Source organism: Haliotis asinina, chromosome 9 (genome assembly GCF_037392515.1).
Source record: "Haliotis asinina isolate JCU_RB_2024 chromosome 9, JCU_Hal_asi_v2, whole genome shotgun sequence".
Taxonomy (NCBI): Eukaryota; Metazoa; Mollusca; class Gastropoda; order Lepetellida; family Haliotidae; genus Haliotis; species Haliotis asinina.
Window position 1 is genome coordinate 17,000,863 of NC_090288.1, and position 25,157 is coordinate 17,026,019.

The 25,157-nt window shown below is 40.7% G+C and overlaps 1 protein-coding gene across 2 annotated transcripts in view; it reads right to left on the minus strand.

Annotated features, from left to right (window-relative positions):
* LOC137296762 (gelsolin-like protein 2) overlaps positions 1-25,157 on the minus strand; it is a 36,774-nt gene extending 11,617 nt beyond the window's left edge. Inside the window, exons 1-3 of one of the 2 annotated variants that reach the window (XM_067828606.1) lie at positions 24,912-25,157; positions 9,495-9,519; positions 3,098-3,178 (exon numbers count right to left, since the gene is read on the minus strand). In XM_067828606.1, the coding sequence (XP_067684707.1) occupies positions 3,098-3,178; positions 9,495-9,501 (88 nt within the window). In that variant the 5' untranslated portion in view covers positions 9,502-9,519; positions 24,912-25,157. Of the gene's footprint in view, positions 1-3,097; positions 3,179-9,494; positions 9,520-10,741; positions 11,055-24,911 lie in introns of those variants that run through there. The other variant, XM_067828607.1, reaches the window with a different exon arrangement.

Genomic DNA, 25,157 nt, shown 5'->3' on the forward strand with positions numbered 1-25,157 from the left:
ATGGGTTGATGAAAACCAACTCTATAGAAGCTGACCGCCCGCTTCCCCAATAGCGGGCTTTACAAGTAGCATATGATGCGAGGATGTGTTCCTACTTAAACACCTACGAGGCCAACCCTCTCTACTCAGCAACCAATGCGTTTAAGTGTGTACATCATTATTTTGTAGAACGTTAGTACAATGCACAATGCGTTAGCATGAAATAACGTTAACCTTACGGCGATGTAAAAATAACGTCACAACGTCACGCCACTAGGTAAATGGGAGTCCATGGAATAACCTCGTCACAATGGGAAATTGTTAACTGGGATGTAAACTGACACAAATCTGCATCGTCATCTATTGTTATAATTATCACAAAATAACGCTGACGGGTGCTCAATAGACAGCTCCACAGTTTTCACTTAAACGTAATTCAGGCGCTGGAACCACACCTGTGTGATCACGTGACACGCTGTTTACTTACAGCCATAACCACGTGACTAATTGATGATAATTTCCACGGCTGCTAGGCAACCAATGAGCTAATAAGCAATTACGTAAAGCCACAACGAGAATTCTGGTTGCATAATATACGCTTCACTTAACCATTGGTGGCAATGTAAGGAAAATCGATGTTCTAGGTAGGCGTGTGTTGTCTACCTGTATAAAGCAGCGAAAACAAACATATGCGGAAACTGAGGACAATGACAACTGACGTAATTGTCCTGTTATTGTCCTGTGATACAATTGTCGATATGTTTCATGGACAGTGAAAGCAGAATGCAGGTCTGGGTATAATCGTGTAAAATGGCTTTTAACGACAAGGTTAAATCACCTGGTTGCGTGCATGGATGTTTGTCTAACTACAAAGGTTTAGAAATATTATACTTTTAATGTGTTAGTGCCCTTGAAAACCATGTCCCAGTTTAGCATGCAATGAGTGAATGTGTTAGGTGTACCGTCGTTTTGAACAGTATTACGTGAAAATTACGACGGTTACTTTGTATATGGAACGAAAGCCTGATGTGATACAAATAAAACCTACAAGTATCGTAAGTATCTAGGAACCGGTATTCGAACCCGCACACAAAGAATTCGGGTTGCACAAGGTTAAGCATTTGGGCCACCGAACCCTCTTAATATGGAAACCTCACTAAAACCCATGAAACAGACTCCAAGCCGACCTGACGTCGTCTTATTCCCATCATCGGTGGTGCAGGGATGCAGCCACAAGGCGACCTAGATCTACCTAGTCACATGTATGTAATATGATGTTTTCACACCACCTAGATACCAATGACGTTTGTCGAGGCGCACATATAACAATCGGGAAAGTTATCGGCAAATATTTGACAACAGCTACCGGAATTGATGCAGTAGGTAGCGAACCTAATCAATACCTACAACCATTGGCTATGGACAAACGGCGAGACGAAACAGCGAATAAATACACAGGCCAGGTCAGCCAGTATGATAGGACAAATTCTATTTGCTGCCAGCGCAGGTCACTTTGTCCTTGTCTGGAACCAATAATGGCCAATCTGGAATATACCCAGGAAATTGTCATACTGCCCTATTAATGAAGCCTGACATACACGCTTGACTAAACTACCACTCGCAACAACACATCTGAATCTCAGCATTACGTGTTCATGCAGGACATTCAACAGAGAAATCAACCAAGAAAGGAGCACAAATTGACATTCACCACCATCCTCCCTACTGCATTTGAATCTTAATATCACCTGTTCATGAAGGATATTCAATAGAGCAATTAAGAAAGTTCAAAAATTGACATTCACCACCATCCTCCCTACTGCATTTGAATCTTAATATCACCTGTTCATGAAGGATATTCAATAGAGCAATTAAGAAAGTTCAAAAATTGACATTCACCACCATCCTCCCTACTGCATTTGAATCTTAATATCACCTGTTCATGAAGGATATTCAATAGAGCAATTAAGAAAGTTCAAAAATTGACATTCACCACCATCCTCCCTACTGCATTTGAATCTTAATATCACCTGTTCATGAAGGATATTCAATAGAGCAATTAAGAAAGTTCAAAAATTGACATTCACCACCATCCTCCCTACTGCATTTGAATCTTAATATCACCTGTTCATGAGGGATATTCAATAGGGCAATTAAGAAAATTCAAAAATTGACATTCACCACCATCCTTCCTACTGCATTTGAATCTTAATATCACCTGTTCATGAAGGATATTCAATAGAGCAATTAAGAAAGTTCAAAAATTGACATTCACCACCATCCTCCCTACTGCATTTGAATCTTAATATCACCTGTTCATGAAGGATATTCAATAGAGCAATTAAGAAAGTTCAAAAATTGACATTCACCACCATCCTCCCTACTGCATTTGAATCTTAATATCACCTGTTCATGAAGGACATTCAACAGAGCAATTAAGAAAGTTCAAAGATTGACATTCACCACCATCCTTTCTACTGCATCTTAATCTTAGCATCACCTACCGACGCAGGACATCAAACGGAGCAAGCAGTTTAGAGGTGTGAAAACTGATATTCATCACCATCCGTCCTATTTCATCTGACTTTTAGCATAAACTGGTGATGTAGAACAATCAACACAGCAAGTACTTTAGGAAAAAGTAAGCTGATAGAGAGGATACTTCAACTTTTTATGAAAAGTCGGCATTAGGGGAGTCTTCTGTGTGCGCGAACGTTGTGGACGTGTGTGTCTGCGTCTATCAACAAAGTTGGTGAGTGAGTAAGTGAGATTAGTTTGTCACCGCACTAAGCAATAACCCTGCGACATGACGGCGGTCTATAAAAGATCGAGTCCGGATTCCAAATCCAGTGATCAAGAGCATGAACATCAACTGGGATATGACATAACTGGATGCCATGTGTCCACCAAGTCAGCGAACCTGACCACCCGATTCCGTTAGTCGCCTCTTACAACAGGCATGGGTCACACCGAAGATCAGTTCTGACCCGGATCTTCACCGGTTATCAAGTTGGTAGTAATGCGAAGGGAAATAGGTTTTGTTCTCAGCACAAGAAAACAACAACAAAAAACAGGAACAGAATCAACAGCCAAATAAATAAAATGGTTCAATACGTACTCTTGACCTGTTTTTCCGTATCAGAACCAAACATAGCCAAATTGGAATCCTTCCAATCATACTTCTTAGCTTTTCTCAAACCTGGAACATAATAAAACATGTACACATGAATACACAGTTTATGTATCAACAATATCAAAGTGTTATGGTCACTCTGGGGGTTAAAAGTGAGGGTATTTTATGGAAATGCCTTGCAAGGCTCAGGTCCCAACTATCCACTGACTGTACAACCTTCATAAACCAATACAGAAACAATTTGAACTAGTCTACATAATAAACAACGCGTTGATATAACTCCTACGTTCTGCTTAGGCGATCACGGTCGGGGACATATAAATTAATTGTTCTGATGATAATCGTGGTAACATTAAATCAATGAAATTATATCAATTATAATGCCAATAATCACATACCGTGCACTGGTTGGTGCAGCATACACTCGCACCGCTTTCTCGACATTTAGTCACAAGCAACTGGCTGATGACATGGTATTGCATTACAACTAGTGAAATGGATGTGAACAGCTGTTGGGTATGAACACAAACACAAATAACTGGCTCTAAGTTGGTTGAATAGGCTGGGAACCTTAATTTAACATAGCCTATGTGGTAGTTTGTAGGTCAGTAGTCTGGCGTACATAGGGGCACATATATCTAAGAAAGCCCACGCAAGTCTAGAAAATGTGGCAAGTCTAGATTTCCTTAGCTTCTGAAAATGAAGAACGCCTCGGGCTCCATTTCATCATTATATTTTTTAAAGTATGGACCGTTTTCAGTAAAATATGTTCATTTCAGAGACTAGTTGTTAGTCTAGTCGGTCAGGAGTTGATGGAGACTCCTCACAACGTTCCATAATATTAACGGCACGACATCACGCCACATTAATCTAAACATAAACGATGCATTTCTCTCAATAATACTAACAACCAGCACTCCGGGAAGCTACCATATAGTTTATTAACAAATGCGCATTTAGATTGCATTGTACTTTTAACTCTCGACCAACAGAGCTTATTCACTGTCAATGTATTGCCATTTTCGGTTTCTTCAGAATACCGTAGGCACCATTTTGGAAAAGACATCTTGTTTAGGCACCGCCAGAGTAGGAGAGTATGTTTACCACAACAATTCACTGTCTGGCACACAATATTATTATTTGTCTGTACAGCTACCCTGTCTGCTGTCCGTCAAACTATCCTATGAGTTATCTGTAGAACTACTCTGACAACTATCTGTCTAGCTATCCTATCCATTTGTGTGTACAATTACCTGTCTATAATCCATTTACGTAATTTCTTCACTGTCTACTTCTCTATCCTACCAGTTGTCAGTACAACTACCTTACTGTCTGTTCGACTCTCCTATCCACTGTCTGCACAAGTGCTTTGTCTAATGTCTGTCCTGTCTCATCCACTCTCTGTACAGTCACGCTATCTACTGTCTGTTCGACTCTCCTATCCTCTGTCTGTAAAAGTTCACTGTCTACTGTCTGTCCACTTATCTCATCCACTGTCTGTACAGTCACGCTATCTACTGTCTGTTCGACTCTCCTATCCACTGTCTGTACAAGTACCTTGTCTACTGTCTGTCAACCTATTCCATCCAGTGTCTGTACAATCACACTATCTACTGTCCGTTCGACTCTCCTATCCACTGTCTGCACAAGTACCTTGTCTACTGTCTGTTCACCTATTCCATCCAGTGTCTGTACAATCACCCTATCTACTGTCTGCTCGACTCTCCTATCCACAATCTGTACAACTTCCTTGTGTACTATCCTTGTAACTATCCTATCCACTGTCAGTGCACTCTGCAGTATTGCAGTAATATGGAATCTAGTACGGACTGGATGTTCGTATATTTGACATCACATGCGTCAGTCTACGTAGCTGTGTTACTATGACATGCACAAACGAAGACAGTGAGTCTGACCAACTGTTCCCGTTAGTGAATTGCTAGTGGCTGATATTTGAATATCGACAGACAGTCGAGCTGTTGCAGATTATTTCAACTAATTGTTCTCTTGAAGCTACTAGAATATCGAATGGTAAGGCTTGTTTTTTATATAATTATAACAGGAACGTCTACATTATAACGGTCTTTTTAATACTGGAATCTGTGTTACTTCCATATGGCTTGGAATAATTAAATAATTGGGACTGGCACTTAGTCAGCCATACACGGACGGTTTCTGTCATCACCATGGTTACCAGAATACCACCATGTTTTCAACTGCTATCGTCTCATTAACATCTTTGGGGAGGCGGGTTAGCCTAGAGGTTAAGGCCTTCGCTCGTCACGCCCGACACCCGGGTTCAGTTCCTACATGGCTACAATATGTGATTTATGGGGATATAATATATGACTTACTGTTCCCCCTACCGTGATACTTCTGGAATAATGCTAAAAGCGACGTAAAAGCATGCTATTTTATGTACTCTGTATTTTATCTTCAAAAGATCCCCAAAACCAATACTGTCATTTGTGAGTACCAGTATTATCAGTATCCATGATTATTATTCGTGTCTCTAGACAGCAGGGGCGGCGGGGTAGCCCAGTGGTTATAGCGATCGCTCGTCACAACATAGGTCCGCGTTCGACTCCCTACATGGGTACAATGTGTGAAGCTCATTTCTTGTGTCCCGAGCAGTCATATTGCTGGAATATGACAACAGCGGCGTAAAACTAAACTGAGAACTCTAGAGAGCAAGATCGACGTTCACCTGTCATCGACTCTCTACCCAACAAACGTTAATGTTGACAGATCGATGTACCGGCTGTTGTACGCATATTATATATGCTTGGCATTTATGAACAGCGTGTCAACAGCGATAAAGTGGCGCGAGTCCACCTCCATGCCTCACATAACTGTGCGGACAATATTGAAGCATATGTCTATAGAGTCCCGCAGACTGTCTTTCTATCTGTACGTTTACCGCTGGAAAGACGATCCACCACCATCACCGCTGCTACTACTACTACACCTAATGTACTACTACTGCTCCTGCTGCTACTGCTACTACTACTACTACTACTACTACTACTACTACTACTACTACTACAACTACTAATTTACCATGTTTTCAGTTGCTGCCAGTGTTAGCCCTGTTCAAATCAATTCGCTAGAATTCTCAATATCTGTCATTTAGTCGACTTATTAAACTGTATGTGCTTGTCAAGCAGAGCAACTTGGCTGAAAGTGTGGCATTGCAGCACTACTCATCAGAGACGACTAATGGGATCGGGTGGGTCAGACGCCCTGACCTGGCTGATGCATCCTGACTCAAAATAGACTAGATTTCTATAGGCGACATAACAACGAAGTCATCAACATAAAAGGTTATATATAATGGACAAACCAATGTCAATAATCAAAAGAATAGCAGCCGAAAAGAGAGTCCACTATACAGTTCCAATCCGTCATAAGGATCGATCTATCAATCATACGGTGACGGCCCCGGGAACTCCCGGAATGGTCACTGTATCCTGTCACAGCGGGGACAAGAGCGACTAACACATACCAACGCAATCAATTTTTCTCCTCAAAAACAAAACGAGAGCATATGGTACAAATCAGAACAGGAAACTGCAGTCGATATCGTATGGAAATATCAATTGTGTGCTGACTACACATAAAGAAAACAATTGTCAACGCGATAATGTATCGATAGCCGTGGCACTGTGAAGATATATGCATAAATACCACGGCTCATGATTAAAGGTATTGACTGGAATACTTGCACACGGATATTGATAACTGAACAGCAGAGGAAGTACTTCAGACTTAGGTTATCTTATTTGTTTCCTCAGTGTAAAAAGATTTTTATAGATATCACGGGGTTGACAAATGAGGGATATGCTGTTAAACAGTAATACACTTACGGATCATAGCGGCGGTTTGTTAAAAATATACCAAATTCGTGATCAACATCAAGAGCATCGAATTGAGAAATTTGGATACTGCGACTTGTCAGTTAGATAAGCGAGCCTAAACATCCCATCCTGATAGTTGCTTCTGACGAAAAGTATGTAGATTAGAGGACCGTTGGAAATAGAATCAGGTTATTCATACACCGAGGAGCTGAAATATCCATGAATACAATCCCTGACCACCAACAGGTCGTGAGCAGTACAAACAGCCAGTTCAGACATATCATTGTACAAGCTCTCTCCAGGTGAGCTTATTGAAATAAGTACTGCTTTTGAAATATCGGCTGTTTATCGGCAAACACGGTCGGTGGCTAGAGCTGACGTACTCTCTCTGGCCTTACAGTGACCCAAATAGCCACTGAATAGCCAAATGCACTCGATAAACACAGAATGTACATGGCAGTGAAAGTTAAACCGCGGTAGGCGATCGGTAACTTCTTTTGGATACACATCGGTTGGTTTGTTGATTACTGTTGCACACATCAATATTCCAGTTACACCGCGGCGGTTTATAAATAAGTCTGGACCAGACAATCCACAGATCAATAGCATGAGCGTCGATCTATGCTACTGGGGTGCGATGACATGTGTCAGCGAAGTCAGCGATTCTGACCACTCGATCCCGTTAGTCGCTCCTTATGTAAGGTAAACATCGGTTGCTAAAGATCGATTCTAACCCGGATCTTCACGGGTCTGTAAACGAATTTATATCATGGAAGTTTATGCAATACTATCGGCTAACAGTATGTTTTGCAAGAGTTATCACGCTGGGCTGCGCATGCGTGATAGGTCGAGTGAATGAATGGATGACAATTCCAAGTTCGAGGGAATGAATGAATGGCTAAAGAAAAAGAAAGTATGAAGGAAAATTTGAGAGATTAATTATGATGAGGAAAAATCACAATATTACTGATAAGATATATATTATAATAACTTTTTGTTGTCTATTGTCTACTTTTCAATCTGTTGACCTATGTCATCTTTTAACGCATTTGTATAATCACAGTGAATGTCAAACCGTTGAGATATGGCCGATAAAGGCACGAGTGTTATGGACACCGAAATGTTAATTTTGAACTGATTGAAGCACGGGTATTGGATCATAATAAGGAACTACATTTTCAAACAACGAGGAATCTGGCAGACGACAAACAACCGAACAAACGAAAAAAAGAGCAAACTTAGAGTTATCTCCCTTCCATCGATTTGCATTCGCACAATCATTCGTTAATTTCCTTGAATCATAGACTCAATTACTCCGGATAAAGAATCACTAACACAAAGTATCAAATGGATTCCCACAGTTCGGTATTCCCAGCGGGGACATAAATATGTTAATCGTTTGTAAGCGGGGTGTACAGAAAATAATAGAAGAGCGCTCAGTCAATCAGAAAGTGACATTTATCTCCGGGGTAAGCTAAATAGTCTTGACAGACAAGCCGGTGGTAGAGTGCGAAGGTATGGAGTCAATGAAGTTTAACATGCCATACAATTGTCAGTCTTATGACAGGCATTGAGAATGCAGGCGAATTGATTTGAATCGGGTCAACATTTGGAGCAACCAACAAACATAGTAGTAGTAGTAGTAGTAGTGGTGGTGGTGGTAGTAGTAGTAGTAGTAGCAGCAGCAGCAGCAGTAGTAGTAGTAGTAGTAGTAGTAGTAGACACGCAGACCTTTAAAAATGCACTAGTGTGCTTTTTAGGCATGTAATTTATGTAAATTATGTCATTTATGTTCACGACAAATGCAACATACAGGCTTTTGAATGGAGGAAAGACAAACACATTGCGTTGCTGATTTACTTAGAAACAAATGTTTCAAGCGGGTCTGTTTCCAAGTGACTTTAGTATGTTGTACACACCCACGATTGGGAGTGCATTTCGCAATACAAAAGGTTGAAGGAATCACTGTATGTACCATTGACAGGAGAAAAACGGTGCCAATATACAACTGAAGATAATATCGGCAAGATGTAATAGATTAAGACTTTGAAATAGTTACCCCGAACACCCTCTAGTAGATATAATATCTTCTCTGTACATTACACCCCATTAACTCTAGACAGTATTCTCCATGGGACATATCAAAGTAAAGAGTATGGCTTTAGGCTGTTTTCCAGGAATATCATACACGATACACGGCACCAAACTTCATACATTTTACCCATGAGAGGACTCGAACCAGGACCTTCAGGAAGACGCATAACTAAGCAGATAACGGGGAGGTACAGCTTTATAGATAGTTTCTTGGTTATTGCAGAGAACTATCCACAAATGTGAATATTTCTTTGATAAGCTCAAAGAATGCTGGTGAAACAATTGTGAAGATTTTATGATACTGAAGGCGTAAGCATGATCAATTTCTAATTACAGAGCATACACAAAATTATGTCAAGATTTCAAGTGGTGTCTTATAAAACACTAATAAGTAAATATAATACAGTACAAGGTTCAAGGTGTGTACTCACCTGACATGATAACAGCCCAGAAAACCTGCAACACAAAACACATAGATCAGCAACACTGGAAGGGTGGATGTAATACTAGTCCACAGATTGCAAGGGTGGGCGTGACTGTTTAGGATACCGCTGACAGGGCGGGGTGGTGTGGTGTGGTGTCATGAATGAAACACGTGGGTGTGAGTTAGACATGCGTGTGTGTAATATTGGGTGGCGTGTTGTGTGAGGTGTTCCTAACAGATGATTCAGATATACACACGTGAGAATTAAGGGCACAATATTAGGTAATGGTTGTTGTACAGCAAAATGAAAATGTAATTTGGTATGGGCAGGGCTAATAACATAATCAGGCATAATGTGACAACATGCACTTCTGAAAGGAACTGGCCTGCTACTGGTCATAGAATGACGGGCCTCAAAACAAACATGAGCTGATGGTGATACCAGTGTCTTTATAAATGCTGACATGACAAGCCTCACAAAATACATGAGCCGAAGTTATATGACATCGTCACTATATGGCAGGATTAATGTCGATGTGACGTAAAGCCCAACTCAGATGAACTTTACAAGACTTGGTATGACAAGCCCCACAAAAACTTGAATTGAAGTTGATAGCAACCTTTTAATAACACAACAAACATGAGCTGAAGTTGATAACAACTTACTTATAAGACATGGTATGATAAACCTAAGAACAAACATGTTGATATCAGCCTCATTATAAGGCTATGTATGACAAGCCTCAGAACAAACATTAGCTGAAGTTGATATTAGTCTCATTATAAGTCGAAGTATGACAAGTTTCACCACAAATATGAGCTGAAGGTGATAACAGCTTAATTATAAAGCGTGGTATGACAAACCTCATAACAAACGTGCAGTGGATAACAGTCTACTAAGAACATGTTACACGACAGCCTCCACTACAGATCAGAGCTGCAGCAGATAACAGTCAATGTACAAAACATGGTATGATAGCATTCATTACAAACAGGAGCTGCAGTTGTTGACTTGTCAGTATAAAACATGACAGTACAGCTTTCACCACAAACTGACGCAGCAGTGAAGAAAGTCAAACATGGCTATTTTCAAAGATCAACACATAAAAGTGCTCAGAGATAAGCTCCTGTTCGACACAAGTATTTTAAAACAACGTGGAGACAAGTTTGGTTACCGGAGAATGGGTGGGATTTTAAGGGCCAGAGAAATGGCCAGAGTAGAAAACCGAGTGAAAAACATAATGATCAACTTACCGACCAGCTTATGGGCAAATATGTTCCACAGGAACAGAACGATAAGTCAGACCTGCAGTGTTAAGTAGGTTACATAGCTTCTAGATTATGACAAATGCTGAATAGTATGTCATGATGACATATGACATATTCATGCCGTGAAATAGTAAAGTACAACCCGGACCAGGGATACTTATCATTCACAAACCATAAACATTTGAATCATCAAAGGCGATGTGGATGACATACGAGCGACAAGGTGTAACGAAACAACCCTACCCACCCTACACTACACGTTACTGACTCATTATGCCACGCCTAGTGTCCTATCTATGCTGGCAGAGAAAATCTATAGAAGTTCCCATTGATACAAATATGTACAATATATCGATTGGTCTAGACAATAGAGGGCGTTTGTATATCCAGCTTAGCGTCTGGTATACAAGTACGTTTCTTAGGCAGTGCGATTCCCATTTTACAATAATCAATTGAACATATAATATTTTTTTATATATTAACACTACACCACTGGATATTAAACTAAAATAGTTAGTCACGACTATATTTGAAGAAATTCGTCATTCTCTTAATTCCCTGAGCGAATGCTTTCAGTTTTAATACACCAGTATGAAAATTGACAAATTAAAGATCATTGTTGATTACATCGAAATAAGCAATGGTAAAATCCATTCAATCCAAATTGTATCATTTTTTTGTGGAGCAATATTTTTTGCACGTAATTGTAAGAGATTCTATAAACCACAGACAGATAATTTAGTGTAGTGTGTGAAAAAATGAGTTTGTGTTGGTGTGAGTGGCCTGTATCATCATCACCTGTTATTTTGAATGATTGCGTATCACCCTACCCTGTTGCTGTTTATGACTGTATATCACCACACCCTAGGCCTGTTCCTGTCTATGACTATATATCGCTACATCCCGTGTTGTTTATGACTGTATAACACCATACCCTGTTGCTGTTGATGCTTTCATATCACCATATCCTGTTGCTGTTTATGACTTTATCTTGTGTTGTTTATGACTGTATATTAACATGCCCTGTTGCAGTTTATACTTGTATATCACCATACCCGGTTGCTGTTTATGACTATATCCTGTATTGTTCATGACTGTATATCAACATGCCCTGTTGCTGTTTATGACTATATATCACCATACCCTATTGCTGTTTATCACTGTTATCACTGTAAATCAAAACACCCTGTTGCCGTTGATGCTTGTATATCACCATACCAGATCCCTGCTTATGACTATATATCGCTACATCCTGCGTTGTTTGTGACTGTATATCATCATACTCTGCTGTCGTGAATGCTGAAAACAGCGTTAAACAAAATCCCCAAACATACTAATCTTCAATCTCGTATCAGCATTTGTCAACAATCTCTATGATTAAATACCACAGAGATAAATTTGCAGAGATTGGATGCAAAAACAAAGGGGACAAAGTGGACATGCCATTGATACATCTCATAGAAGTGACATATGCGCAGGAAACCCGCGAGGAGGATCATGAGTGTAAAATTCCTCACTAAACCACGGAAGTCACGCTTGTGTACTTAAGATATCAACACACAGAAGAAGAGCCTCTAACCTTCAAAATCATTTTTTTGTCAGATTTGCTGTTTAATGCCGTGCTAAACAGCATTTCGCTTTTATGGTGGCAGCATGTTATCTATAAGTCACAGAATCCAGTGATTGATATCATGGATCAATGAATATGGGATACGATGGAATACATGACCTCGTCAGCGAGCCCGATAATCGAATCTTACAAATATGGATTGCTGAAGAATAAATTCTAATCATTTTTTCTGGCCATCATATTTTGTTCCGGGAATTCTGATAGTCATAACGTACGAGGTGAACGAAAAAGGAACTAATTAAAATCAAGTTCCTTTTATCAAAGTGTCAAAGCTTCAGACTGAGAACACTGTTACTATAAACAAACTTTTCGTCTGTCATTTTGGTTAAACGGACGGTTACAATTCAAGGAACCGAATTCGGGATTGAATATACACCAGAAACAAAAAACTACGATTCACTCAGCACCAATATACAGTCTCGAAGACGGATCTTTTTCGAGACAGGACAATATTAAATAATACATTAATAACTGTATGATACAACCAACCGTCTCTGACGGCCCAAGACTTATAAATCCTTCAGTTTCACACAAGCGTGAATTGGTATTTCTCACAATGTATAGCTTCGAACCTGTACCGACCTGTGAGAATCTGGGTTAGAATTGCTCTTCAGTAACCCATCCTAGTTGGAAGATACGACTAAAAGGATCGGGTGGTCAGACTCGCTGACTTGGCTGACCATGTTATCGTATGTTATCGATACTCATCCTGTCGATTACTAAATTGTCTGATCCAGGCTCAGTTATTTACAGACCACCGTCATATAGATATTGGTGAGTGCGTCGTAAGACTACACTCACTCACTCACTCACTCACTCACTCACTCACTACACTCACTCTCTCACTCACTCACTCACTCACTCAAACGCTTACCGTTCCCGTAACATGTATAGTAATGTCATGACCCAGCAACACCTATTCTTCAATAACCGATCATCCTCAGAATGTACAGTTCGACCCGACTATTTGCACAGGAACCTACATCAGTCTGAGGGACGCTTCCGTACAGCGCAAGACGCCATAATGTGGTCGGACTGTACTGAACAGAACCATCCCTGATCAATGAGTGCTAACCCAGCAGACCCTATGGCACCGTGCTCTAGAATTGTCAACACACTTGCAGATGAACAGAGGAATTTCGCATGAGACATGCTTTCTGGGTCTGGGAGAATTGGCAGGTCTTGGGGATGTCTTTCAGAAGCGTTTTCGCAGTAATCAACATTGGACAAATATTGAATTTATCAGTACGCGCTCTTTTGAATTGAATTTGATGAGCACTCAAAGAACTCGTATTAATTCCCAAAGCGTTCATTCGGGCACGCCGTACTTGGAATACATGTGCCATGCGCTCTGGGATCTAGGTTGAGGTTTGGACTAATCTTGCCAATTTAAACTGACTAGGAATTAGGTCACTGTAACCGTACACAAATACGATAAGAAGCCATGTGTCACAGTTTAAAGGAACAATCCCGAATGCGAATGCTAATTTCGAAGACGAAATACTTCTGTGCGATCCCGTTACGTTTGTGCCTGACTATTCGTTACAATTTTGTTTCAGAATTCAGAAGTCCAACATTGAAGTGAGTGAGTTAGTTTAGTTTTACGAAGTACTCAGCAATATTCCAGCCATATGGCGGCGGTCTGTAAGTAATCGAGTCTGGATCAGATATTCCAGTGATCAACAACATGAGCATCGATCTGCGATCTGGGAACCGATGACATGTGTCAACCAAGTCAGTGAGTCTGACCACCCGATCCAGTTAGTCACCTCTTACGACAAGCATAGTCACCTTTTATGGCAAGCATCGGTTGCTGGAGGCCTATTCTACCCTGGGACCTTCACGGGTCCCAACATTGAAGATTCCATTACAGTTCTGGCAGGACCTTTAATTGTTAGCTTGATGCAATCGAACACCGGTATAACAACCTTATTTACAGGTTATCGGTTATTTGTGAGAATATTGTTATTATTTTATAGAATTATTTTTAACCTAAATAGTGTCTCATGATGCAGACCCGTATTAGTATTGACACTACACATGCACATAGGATAGTGCTTCGATCCCACCTTTAATTGGGATGTTGGCGTGACGACGAGAACCTCAACTCCCCAAATGCATTTGGATCCGAAATGGTAGGGATAGCCTAGTGGTTAAAGCGTTTGCTCGTCATCCGAACATCATTGTTCGATTCTCCACATGGGTACAATATGTGAAGCCCATTTCTGGTTTCAGCCAAAATATTGCTAAAAGCGGCGTAGAATTAAGCTCACTCACTTCGCAATGGTACACATTAGAATTAAGTCGTGCGAAACCTTCTATCGCGTAAGAGTACTCTGTCCTGAGATATTTCGGAAAGGTGGCCAGTAGACAATGTTTACATTAATCACGAATATTTTCATGTGATTGCCATTGGTGGTCGTCAAGGCAATACATCATTGTACCAAAATAGAAAGTGAGCAAAAAGCAAAGATCTGACACCCCAGACAGCAATCTTTCAGCCACATCACTCCGTGTGTAAGTATCGAAATCTTGGCAAGTAAATCAGTGGTTGGCCGCAATGAAACTACCGGAATCGCGTGACCAGGCTAGTTGGTTGGTTGGTTGTTTAAAGCCGCGCTCAGCATTGCTCCAGCGATATGGCGGCGGTCTGTAAATAATCGAGACAATCCAGCAACCATCTGTATGATCATTGAATGGTCACATGTATTCGATAAAGGCGACTGTATTTATACAAGTACATGAGAGTGAAACTGAAACCGCGTTAGGAACTGTGAACCTTCTTTGGATATATACTGGTTGCTTAATTATCTAATGCTGCACACAGCAATATTTCAGCGATGTGGCGTCGGTCTGTAAATGATGACGTCTGGACAATCTAATGACATATGACTGCCGGGATCTTGACACGGGCTTGGGGCTCTTTTCACAAAGCAACCTTTGCTAGGAATAAACCTTAACTCCCACTCTTTAACATTGCACTAAGGTTTTTTTCGTGCGTTATGATCACCTTAGTGCTTTGTGAAAGGAGGCCCAGGTAAGCCATTGGTTTTGTTAGTTATCAAAGATACACGTCGTGGGGATACGGTGAGTGAAACCAAACTCGCATCTACCACTCCCTTCACCCGGCTCCTACGCCAAGCAGGGTAAATCCGGTATCCAGTAATGGAGGCGGACGTACACATAGGCCACATCTGATGGTGAAGACCGACATAGCTAAAGTAACTACTCACGCAGAATATAGATTTTCGTCTTGTCAGTCCCACTGCCAATCAGACATTCAGACTAATAAATCACCTGATGAAGGAGTAAGCATTAACTCCGAAACGTTGTGTTCTCTCATAAAGAAGTTGATATCCATAAAAATCTTCATTCTTATGTATTTTCACTTCTAAATGACATTCAAAGACCTAATAAATGCGTAACAGAATGCTGGGTATTAGTCCACAGACAGAAAAGGTCAGACTGTAAACAGACCACAGCGGACACTGGCGGTCTCAGGCAGACTGGCTGAGAAGCTGACAGATAAATCCAGTCAAAAAGGTCGATAATGGGAATCGATTTTCCCCATGGAATACGTTCCTCCATGGCATCCACACCCTCCTGCTCCTAGGTCCTCCCGCCCAGACACATGTAGATCAGTGTCTGCCCTGACTGAAGCAGATCTCCAGATGGCCAAGTATCGATCTCTTTGCACACATCGAAGTCATATCCCACAAAAATTGACGCTTGTTGTTGCCTGATCAGTTCGTCCATCGGGGTATGCTGTACACAGGTTCTCATTAGAGAGTCCAACATTAACACGGTTATCACCCATGCGTCCTTATTAAAGTGTTAATTATATACCATGTTTTACGATTCCACATGCTCCTATCAATTATCGGGTGTACCACTTGCATCACACCTGACACACCTGCGCTTGGTGTGATTTACTATAGACTGTCAAAACATGGTAAAATATCAAACTCATTTGATTTATTCTTACAGCCGAACGCAAAAAGATCTCAGCCTGTGATCTGAAAGTTATGTTTTCCGAGGGCAATTCACAAGCACTGATATGTGAACGTGCGGACAGTAAACTCTACGGTGAAAACTATCTTCACTGCCCACTGACGTGACTGTCAATTAGATCTCGCAACGTACAAAATGGATGTGGAAAATGGGGAAGTAAAATGTGAAATTCTTATACTTTTTAAACATTCTTCTTCATGTTAGCACAAAAAGTTTTGTGAAGCAGCTGGTTTTGTATCGACTTGGAATTATTTTTAGAAGTAGAATGTAGCTTTGTAAAACGTTATCGGAAAAGGCGTGTCTAATGATTTAACCAGGGATGGATACAGACTTGACATTTGGTGAGTTATAATTGGATATACTTGACACATAGCTCCGTCTCGATCCTCTCACACTGACGTTGGATGATACAATATGCTGTATAACTCAAGCCCCCATCGACAGGTTTGTTCTAACATGCACTAACACAACTTTTACTTTTTTATGCAATATGACGATTCCTGGGTCATGTCAAGATCACTCCACACCAAGTCCCAAAACAGTGCCCTTCTGAACTCCTCCCCAACTCATACACGCACATACGCATGCACGTTCAAACCCGACGTGGTCAACCACATCCTCCGTCTCCCTGTCGACCAAACTCGCCCAAACATTATCTATAACGTCAAAAACACGTTATCAGTGTTACTGGCTAACAGAGTTTTGCACTTCAGCTTCATAAATCATATCCACACTGAGAACGCCCGAAGGGCTCAGGTCAATACGACACCAGCCCTGGACAAGGATGTGTGTCTGAGGCCAGTCGTGCTCTATTTATCGACGTTAGTGAGATGACGTCTTGAAATCACCAGGTATATATCAGGTTGAGTCTTTTCACGGCTAGTCGTCACCGATGCGTGAAACGAGACTTTGTTGCAGGCGAGGAAATACGTCTGTAGATTCTCTGATACGGTCTCATGGTAGATATGTAGCTTGAAAGCAGGTTTTGTGATCGTTTGCATCGGTTTAAATCTATGAAGGACAAGTAAGGTAAATCGCAATATCGTTAACTTAAACAGACCATACCACAGACAGTAAGTGTGAGAGTGCATTCACAGACATTCCATAAGTTCACATCACTCCGAATGACCTGGTTTAACTGTACCAGTCAATATAAAGCATGTCTGTCGTGTTTAGCGATGCCTGACATCCTGAGGGCATACTGTCGATCAATTAAGGTTCTTCGGACAAATCGACATACCTGCTAAGGAGATTTTGTTCCCGATTTTCTTATCAGTTAGATATTTTATTTATGGCAATGCTAAAACTGATCTGACCTGGGATAACAAAAATATAAGGAGTTTGTTTATTGTTTAGTTTAATGTTTAAAACTGCAGTCAACAATTTACGAGCGGCAGCCTGGAATTAATTCAACCTTAGAGATTCCAGTGATAGACATCATGAACAAAACTTTTCAAAACTGGGATACGATGACATCTTTATAACAAGTCAGTGCGTCTGACCATGAGATCCCGTTAGCTCACGATGTCAATCACTGGATTTCTGGTGAGCCGTCATATCACTGCAAAATTGTTGAATGTGTCAACAACAAACAAAACAATCAAACAAACAAGCTGTTTGTGAGTTGGTTTTACAGCCATGGAAGGTATTGCCAACTATATCACGGCAAGATTGACAGACGTAGGAGGACAGCCTGATCTGATGCAAGTCTTAGACTTTCCCGTGTATTATGCTGATAATCGAGAAACGTATCCAGATAAGCCTAATGGACGTAACTCTAAGATCTTAATTTCGACGTCCTGGACCTCCTTTCACAAAGCAACCTTTACTAAGGTCAGCCTTAACACTGGACTAAGGTTACCTTTGACTTAGGTTGCTTTGTGAAAGGAGCCCCAGGTCAATTGCTTAACCTCCCACCGTAGGCCCCGTTCAAGTGTATCGTAGTTCAGTACCATATCGGAGCATTTCATAATACACATGCAACACAACCATGCGTATTTGTACAAGGTCGATGACAGTACAACACTGAGCCGTGTACAACAACAGTAGTATCATGCAATAGTTTTCTAACCAAACGTCATACAAGATGTACGCACGCTTTTTGGTTACAGAGCAAAATGTGCACCAGCAACATGTCTGTCTACCGCTCGAAAGTACAACGATTAAACGAATTATATGTATAAACGGGTGTTTTGTTTTGAATCCCTGGGTTAATATATGATTAGCTGTCTATATGCAACAGGTACATTTTTTGTTTGTTTGTTTGTTTGTTTCATTTCCAGCTTCAAACATGGATGCATACTGTCTTTTGGGAACCGTGAAGCCTTCAGCTACATATATGCTTTCCTTCAAAGACGACCGTCGTAAGAGACGACTAACGGGATCGGGTGGTCAGGCTCGCTGACTTAGAACACCTCATCGGTTCCCAATTGCTCAGATCGATCCTCATGCTGTTGATCACTGGATTGTCCGGTCCAAACTCGATTATTTACAAACCACCGCCATATAGCTGGAATATTTCTGAATGTGGCGTAAAACTGAACTCACTCACTCATTGTTTTGGGTGTCAGATGCTGCCCTCACGGCGGTCTTAAGTGACTGAATGGGAACCAGATAAATCCCAAGAAACAGACAATGATCATTGTTGGATGTTAACATACTGGCAAATTACCAACTGTCTGAGCTTCACACATTGTACTTCATGTTGGCATTCAAACCCGGGCTTTCTGAGTCCAGCGCTCGATTTAACCATTAGGCTATCCCACTGCTCCTCTACTTAAGAAAACATGGAGTAGTTTGTTGGTGACAACAGATGCAATCAAACACCATTCTGTCGAAGGGACCTACGTAAATACTTCGAGATAACCAAGGTTCGTCACAACAGAACAAGTTTTGTTATACTAGAAATGCGCTGCAACAACACTTTAATTCGAAACAACCATAGATTCGACTTATCAAAGCTTAACACAATGATGATTGTACCGTAACGTACAAACCTCTAACACCCATCCACTCGCCATCAACCGGGACTGTCACCATATCTCGGTCTCTTATCATCGCTAAAATGTGAATTCCTTTTTCAAGGCCGATATGAGAGTGCGTAGACTTTTGTAAAGGAGACGCCTCTTAGAAACATTTATGACATATCTACATAGAATACCCGAAAGCAATATGACAATAAATAATCCTGTTTGAATTGGCGCTGTACTGGATACAGCTGGTAACAAGCTTCGTCTGTTTGTGTCCCCTGCATCAAAACCGCGCGAGTATAGTCACCTTGTCTCTAACAGGCGGATCTACAGTGTTTACTAGAGAATGGAGATTCGGTCTTTGATACTCTCCTTATCTATACAGCTGAACACCAATGTGTCGAACTCTGATATGTCGAAGTCGCACCTGTGTCGAATCGTATGATTTCCTAACCTCTGACGATGAATCAAAATTGATTTTTCCATATAGAATTTGTTTTCCCAGAAGATAAATGCAGGTTCAACATCACCCTTCTAAGTCGAAGTGAATACTGCTTAGAAAAAAATAACTGTTTCATTCATCATGTTCTTAGTACGAAATAAACTATTTGGTACCTATTTAAGGACAAACAGTTCCATGTTGTGATTAACAATAATTCGCGTAAATTATTCTCTAGCCATGGGGTTTACGTATCCTAAAGCAAAGGAATTTTCCGCAATGTAGACAGAGAAAGGAATGAGCATATATATACTGGCCAGCTAAAGAAACACAAGTTTAGAAAGGAAACCTCATAAAGCTATATGTGTCCATAGAGGAAGTTTCACTCATGCAAGCAGTAATTCAAAATGTGGTTTTCTTATGTGTAGGTGACGCTGTGCATTCAAGCACGATATTCATGTGCAGTTACTAAAAGTTATTATTACCTCCTAAACACCAACTATTTTAAGAATCACATGGTATCAAAAAGAGATATTTACTCTCGAATGATTCAGTATCAAACATTAGGAAGAGCAAAATATACATTATGCTAGCCTATTATAGGGAAGTACCTCCAGATAATTCTAACTACATATGACTCAATGTTATTATTAAAAAAAGGTAAAAGGACAGCATAAGTTTGTTACGTTATGAACTATTCATGACGTCATAATGTAGTGTTCAAAAAGAGGCATTATGACGTCATGACATTTTTGAGCCAGCTTTGGCAATGTTCTTACTTATTCAATAAGAATTGCATACTTGTTAACCCTGTTACAAATATCTACATATTGTCACTATAATAAATGCAAATATACACGTGTCTGTTGTGAAAGAGATTACGTCAACATAGCGAGGACGGTGGTCGCGTACGCCTAGATGTTATGGAATCCCAGAAGGAACATTGTTGTGTTACGGCCAACAAAAACAAGCAGGATAATGCGACAGCACAACATTTTAGCCAGATACTTCATTGTCACGATTTAAATATTGCAGTCTAAGTAAGCTTAGTCTCAGTATTTTTCGTTATACTCCACTACCGAGTGTAACAAAACCTAGAGGGGAGGTCATGTAACCTTTGAGATTGACCAATCAGAACTCAGCTTACCAAATCGCGAAAGTGGACATTCCTACATAGCATTTGAACTTTTACATCGGAAAGGTTTGTACCCGAACGATACCGAATGCTATTTTCCATACCATCGGTACCGGGTAATGCACATGGAACACTCTACAATACTGTCACCAGTGAGTATAAACAGTCGCTGAAAATAATGGTTTTGTCAATATTCAAGAATGTCAGCTTATGGAAATGTTAGCTAATGGTAACCATGTCATCTAAAAACGCTATAAGCATACATACTGCAGGTCAGATTCCTGTGTTTGTGGATCACCAACTGCGGATTTTCGGGTTTTTTTTTTTGTGGATCAGTGTCAGTGACTAACGATTCTATTAGGTACCACCAAACCCTAAACAGCAGTCGTTGTCTGATTGGTTAAACCCGTTCGGCTTTCTCACGTTAGGTCGCTCAAAGGTAACCTGACGCGACCTCCTACTAGGTTTTGTTAGACTCGGCAGTGGAGTGTAACGAAAAGTACTGAGTTCACTTAGACTGTAAATAATGATCCTTATTCTACAAAAGGAGTGACAACGCGACAGTGGTTTATGTCCCTTCTAGGATTCCATAGTTTGTGCTACATTTAGAAGAAACATAAAAAGTAAACATCTTGAGCAAACATTATCATATTTCAAAAGGTGCAGCTACACGAGCACATATCTTCCTGGTCGTAGTTTTCCACCTGTATACTGACATCGTTTTTGATTTGACACCTGCCGTATTTGGGCGTGAAGAAACATTTACGCTTTGCGACAGAGCGTTCTATAACACTAGTTCTATAACACTACTTCCCTGTTCTGGGCAATGTTTTCCAGAGGAAAAAGTAATGACCAAACACGTCAATCAGTCACTCCACACTCCATGACGTCAGAATCGTATCTCAGCCAGAAAAGGTGTATCAAATGTACGTTATGAAATAAATAAATAAATAAATAAATAAATAAATAAATAAATAAATAAATAAATAAATAAATAAATAAATAAATAAATAAATAGAAACATGTTTATGTCATATAATGGCTTGAATGTATTACATTTTATGCCCTATTGTGTCGCATTTTCTGCCTGTAACCGCAATTTCAAGACACACATCAAGAGAGGCTTCAACCTGAGCTTTACCTGGATTACTTGTAATCTGATTACATGATAATTACATAGGTATTACAGATGTAACTATTGTTCGCTTGGAATTGATTACAACCATAAATACTGTCTTCAATAACCATAATTTCTTATTCCCATTTCAAACTCTGCACTTCAGTGTAATATTCTCAAGGTTAAAGCATGTCTTCATGCCATGTTTACGAGTCATGTTTTCAATATTCTGGTCATTATTTCTTCCTGGTGTAAGAAGCGACTAACGAGATCGGGTGCTCACTGACTTGGTTGACACATTTCATTGTATTCCAAATGCGTAGATCTATACTGATGATATTGATTACTGGATTGTCTGGTCCAGAATCGACTATTCACACACGGCTAGCATATAACTGGAATATTGCTGACAAAGAAAATGAAAATATGTAGTGCCTGAGAGAGTGAGTTTCGTTTTAAGCCTCTTGTAGCAATAAAACCATGCGCTATGCTTGAGATGGTTCCAAATTGGCCATTTATTACTGAGAACGCTTACAATTAGTTTCAAAGCTACTTCTTAAGACCTCTATAGACAGTTGCTACGACTACAATTGACGTAACTAACTAATGACGTAACTTTGCCAGTCTACAACGTAATAAGCAATAGATGAAGAAGACGACCTCTGTTGAGTAAAGTTACACTTCTGCCTTGAGAAAAAATGACTTATCAAACTACAATATAGGCAACAAAAGACCAACATGATTTAAGAACAGATGTCCTTGACCTTCCTGTCCATATTAGTAACACAAAAAGTTTACATCGTATTGTAATCTGTTACACAACGCCTGTGGTTTATAAGAGAGGTGGGCTCTCTTTGACATAATCTAGCCTGCTTCTAGACAAGCTCCATCACGCGCCTCTCTGTGTAGCCTGACAATGACACATGCTTCATGGTTGACAGACGAGATACAAACTAAGACTGACAGGAACACAAGACGGGATGTGACTCATCGCTGTAATATAACATGGAGGAAAAGTATTATCCTAAACATATTACCACTTGGTACGAGTATTTCTTAAATATGTTCCATAGAGATCATTAACTAATCTGTCCTACGTGATTCGTGTTTGTCTGTTATTAAACTCCACACCCAGCACTACTCAGGCTATTATGGCAGCGGTCTGTAAATAGTGTTCGATACGTGTAGCACATGTGTGCTTGTGTCTTCTCCCCTCCACCCTAATACACGCCCCCACCCGATCCCGTTTACGACAAGCATGGGCTGATGATAACAAATTCTAAACCGACCGTGTGTGAACCGTGGTGAAAACATTGAAATTTCAATCGTTTGTGGAAGTCTTACATTTACGTGGGTGGCGGTGATGCAACCGTGTGGTTAAAGCATTCGGTCGTCATGACAAACGCCGTGTTTGATTACCTTGATGATTACAATGTGCCAAGCACATTTCTGGTGTACCCCGCCGGAATATTGCACAAAAGGGCGTAAAAGCATACTCACTCGGTATAGCGACAAGAGAAGACTCTATTTTACTTGTGTATCAGATGTCCACAATGGCTGTTGAACATCGACCGATGCTACATCCTGCCCTGGAAGATTAGCGTGTCAACGTGCCACGGTGGATCAATGCTAAATTCCCCTTCGATTCGTAAAGTTTACATTTAAGACGAAACACTATTTCAAAGGAATTATCACGTGACTTCATAGAAACGGAATAACAGTAAAATTTGATTCGCTACATCTGTTGACTCAACGTTGGTCATTATTCGCCTCTGCGTCAAAGAAACAAACAGCTGTCTCCACATCCTTGAGGACAACATCTACTACATGCACGACATCATTTACAAATACAGTCCCCGAACCCCTAGAGTGCGCTACTTGGGACGACAGTTATATGCACTATTGTCGAAATAGACGGGTCGAACTGTTTTAAGTGCTTGAAGGTTACCATGCCCCTCCAAAAATTCAAATCACATACCCACGCATACTTCTTTTCCTTTCTTACTTTAATCCCACCCTAAGCGTTTTACTTCCATGGTCCGATGTCTTTTGACTTAGACTGTGACATAACAAGGAGCGCGGTAACATTGCTTAATGTTCAGTATTTAATGGTCTGTGCATTCTCAACACAATCATCTTGTACAGCCAGCCCCGCGGCTATTACTCCTCAAACTCGGTTCAGTCTATTGTAGCGGTCGATATGTTGAAAGCAACTTGCTGGCTAAGCTTCAAGCATGAGTGAGCAACAACACTTCTCATTTGGGCATACTACAGAACCTGCTTTCCTGGCTTCGTGAGACCTCTTCAAACAAGTCGCACCCACACCTACCGATGGGGCGTGCTCGTGTGATTCTAGATCCGCGTAGGATATGGTCATGCGCAAAACGTAGAAGTCATATAATCGACAAAATTTTATCCACATCACCCGTAACATACACCTACCTCAGTTTGAGGACAACTAATCCCAAACATCCAAGGAAATATATATGCACCCCTCCTCTATTTCTCTACCAATGTTCCTCGATATAACGTGTAATACATAACCTATAGCCCTGTCTGGTTATGGCGATGACATAGACAGCGCTACATGCATGACTGTAGTTGGTATGAATAATTGACAAAACCGGTTTACTGTCTCGGTGAAAAGATCGGCGGTCAAACGCATAGATACTATGGAGACGAGATGTTATGACCGCTGCAATCTCTCAGTAGTCGGTGGACGGAAAGAATGCAACTCTCAATCAATATATTTCTGTATGGTCCTAAGACAACTGCAGCTGCAAGGACCATCACGAACATTAGATGATAAGCACAAACGATAGCGTCAAACAGAAGCCGATACAAGATCACTTACCTATTTGGGTGAATGACAGGTCTGTGACGCAGTCGTGTGCAGAGTACCCGTTTCTGTTAGATGTAGATTTCAGAACTGGTCACGTGACGTCACAGATGATCGACCTACGGCCACGTGGTATGCTATGGGAGGGAGGTAGCTTGAGTATTTCAACAGCCGTGCTAACGTTTGCGATAACTCCCCCATTCAAGGGCAACAACGGCCTAGCTGTTCAGGTGTGGGTCACAGTTGGTCTAACCTATTACC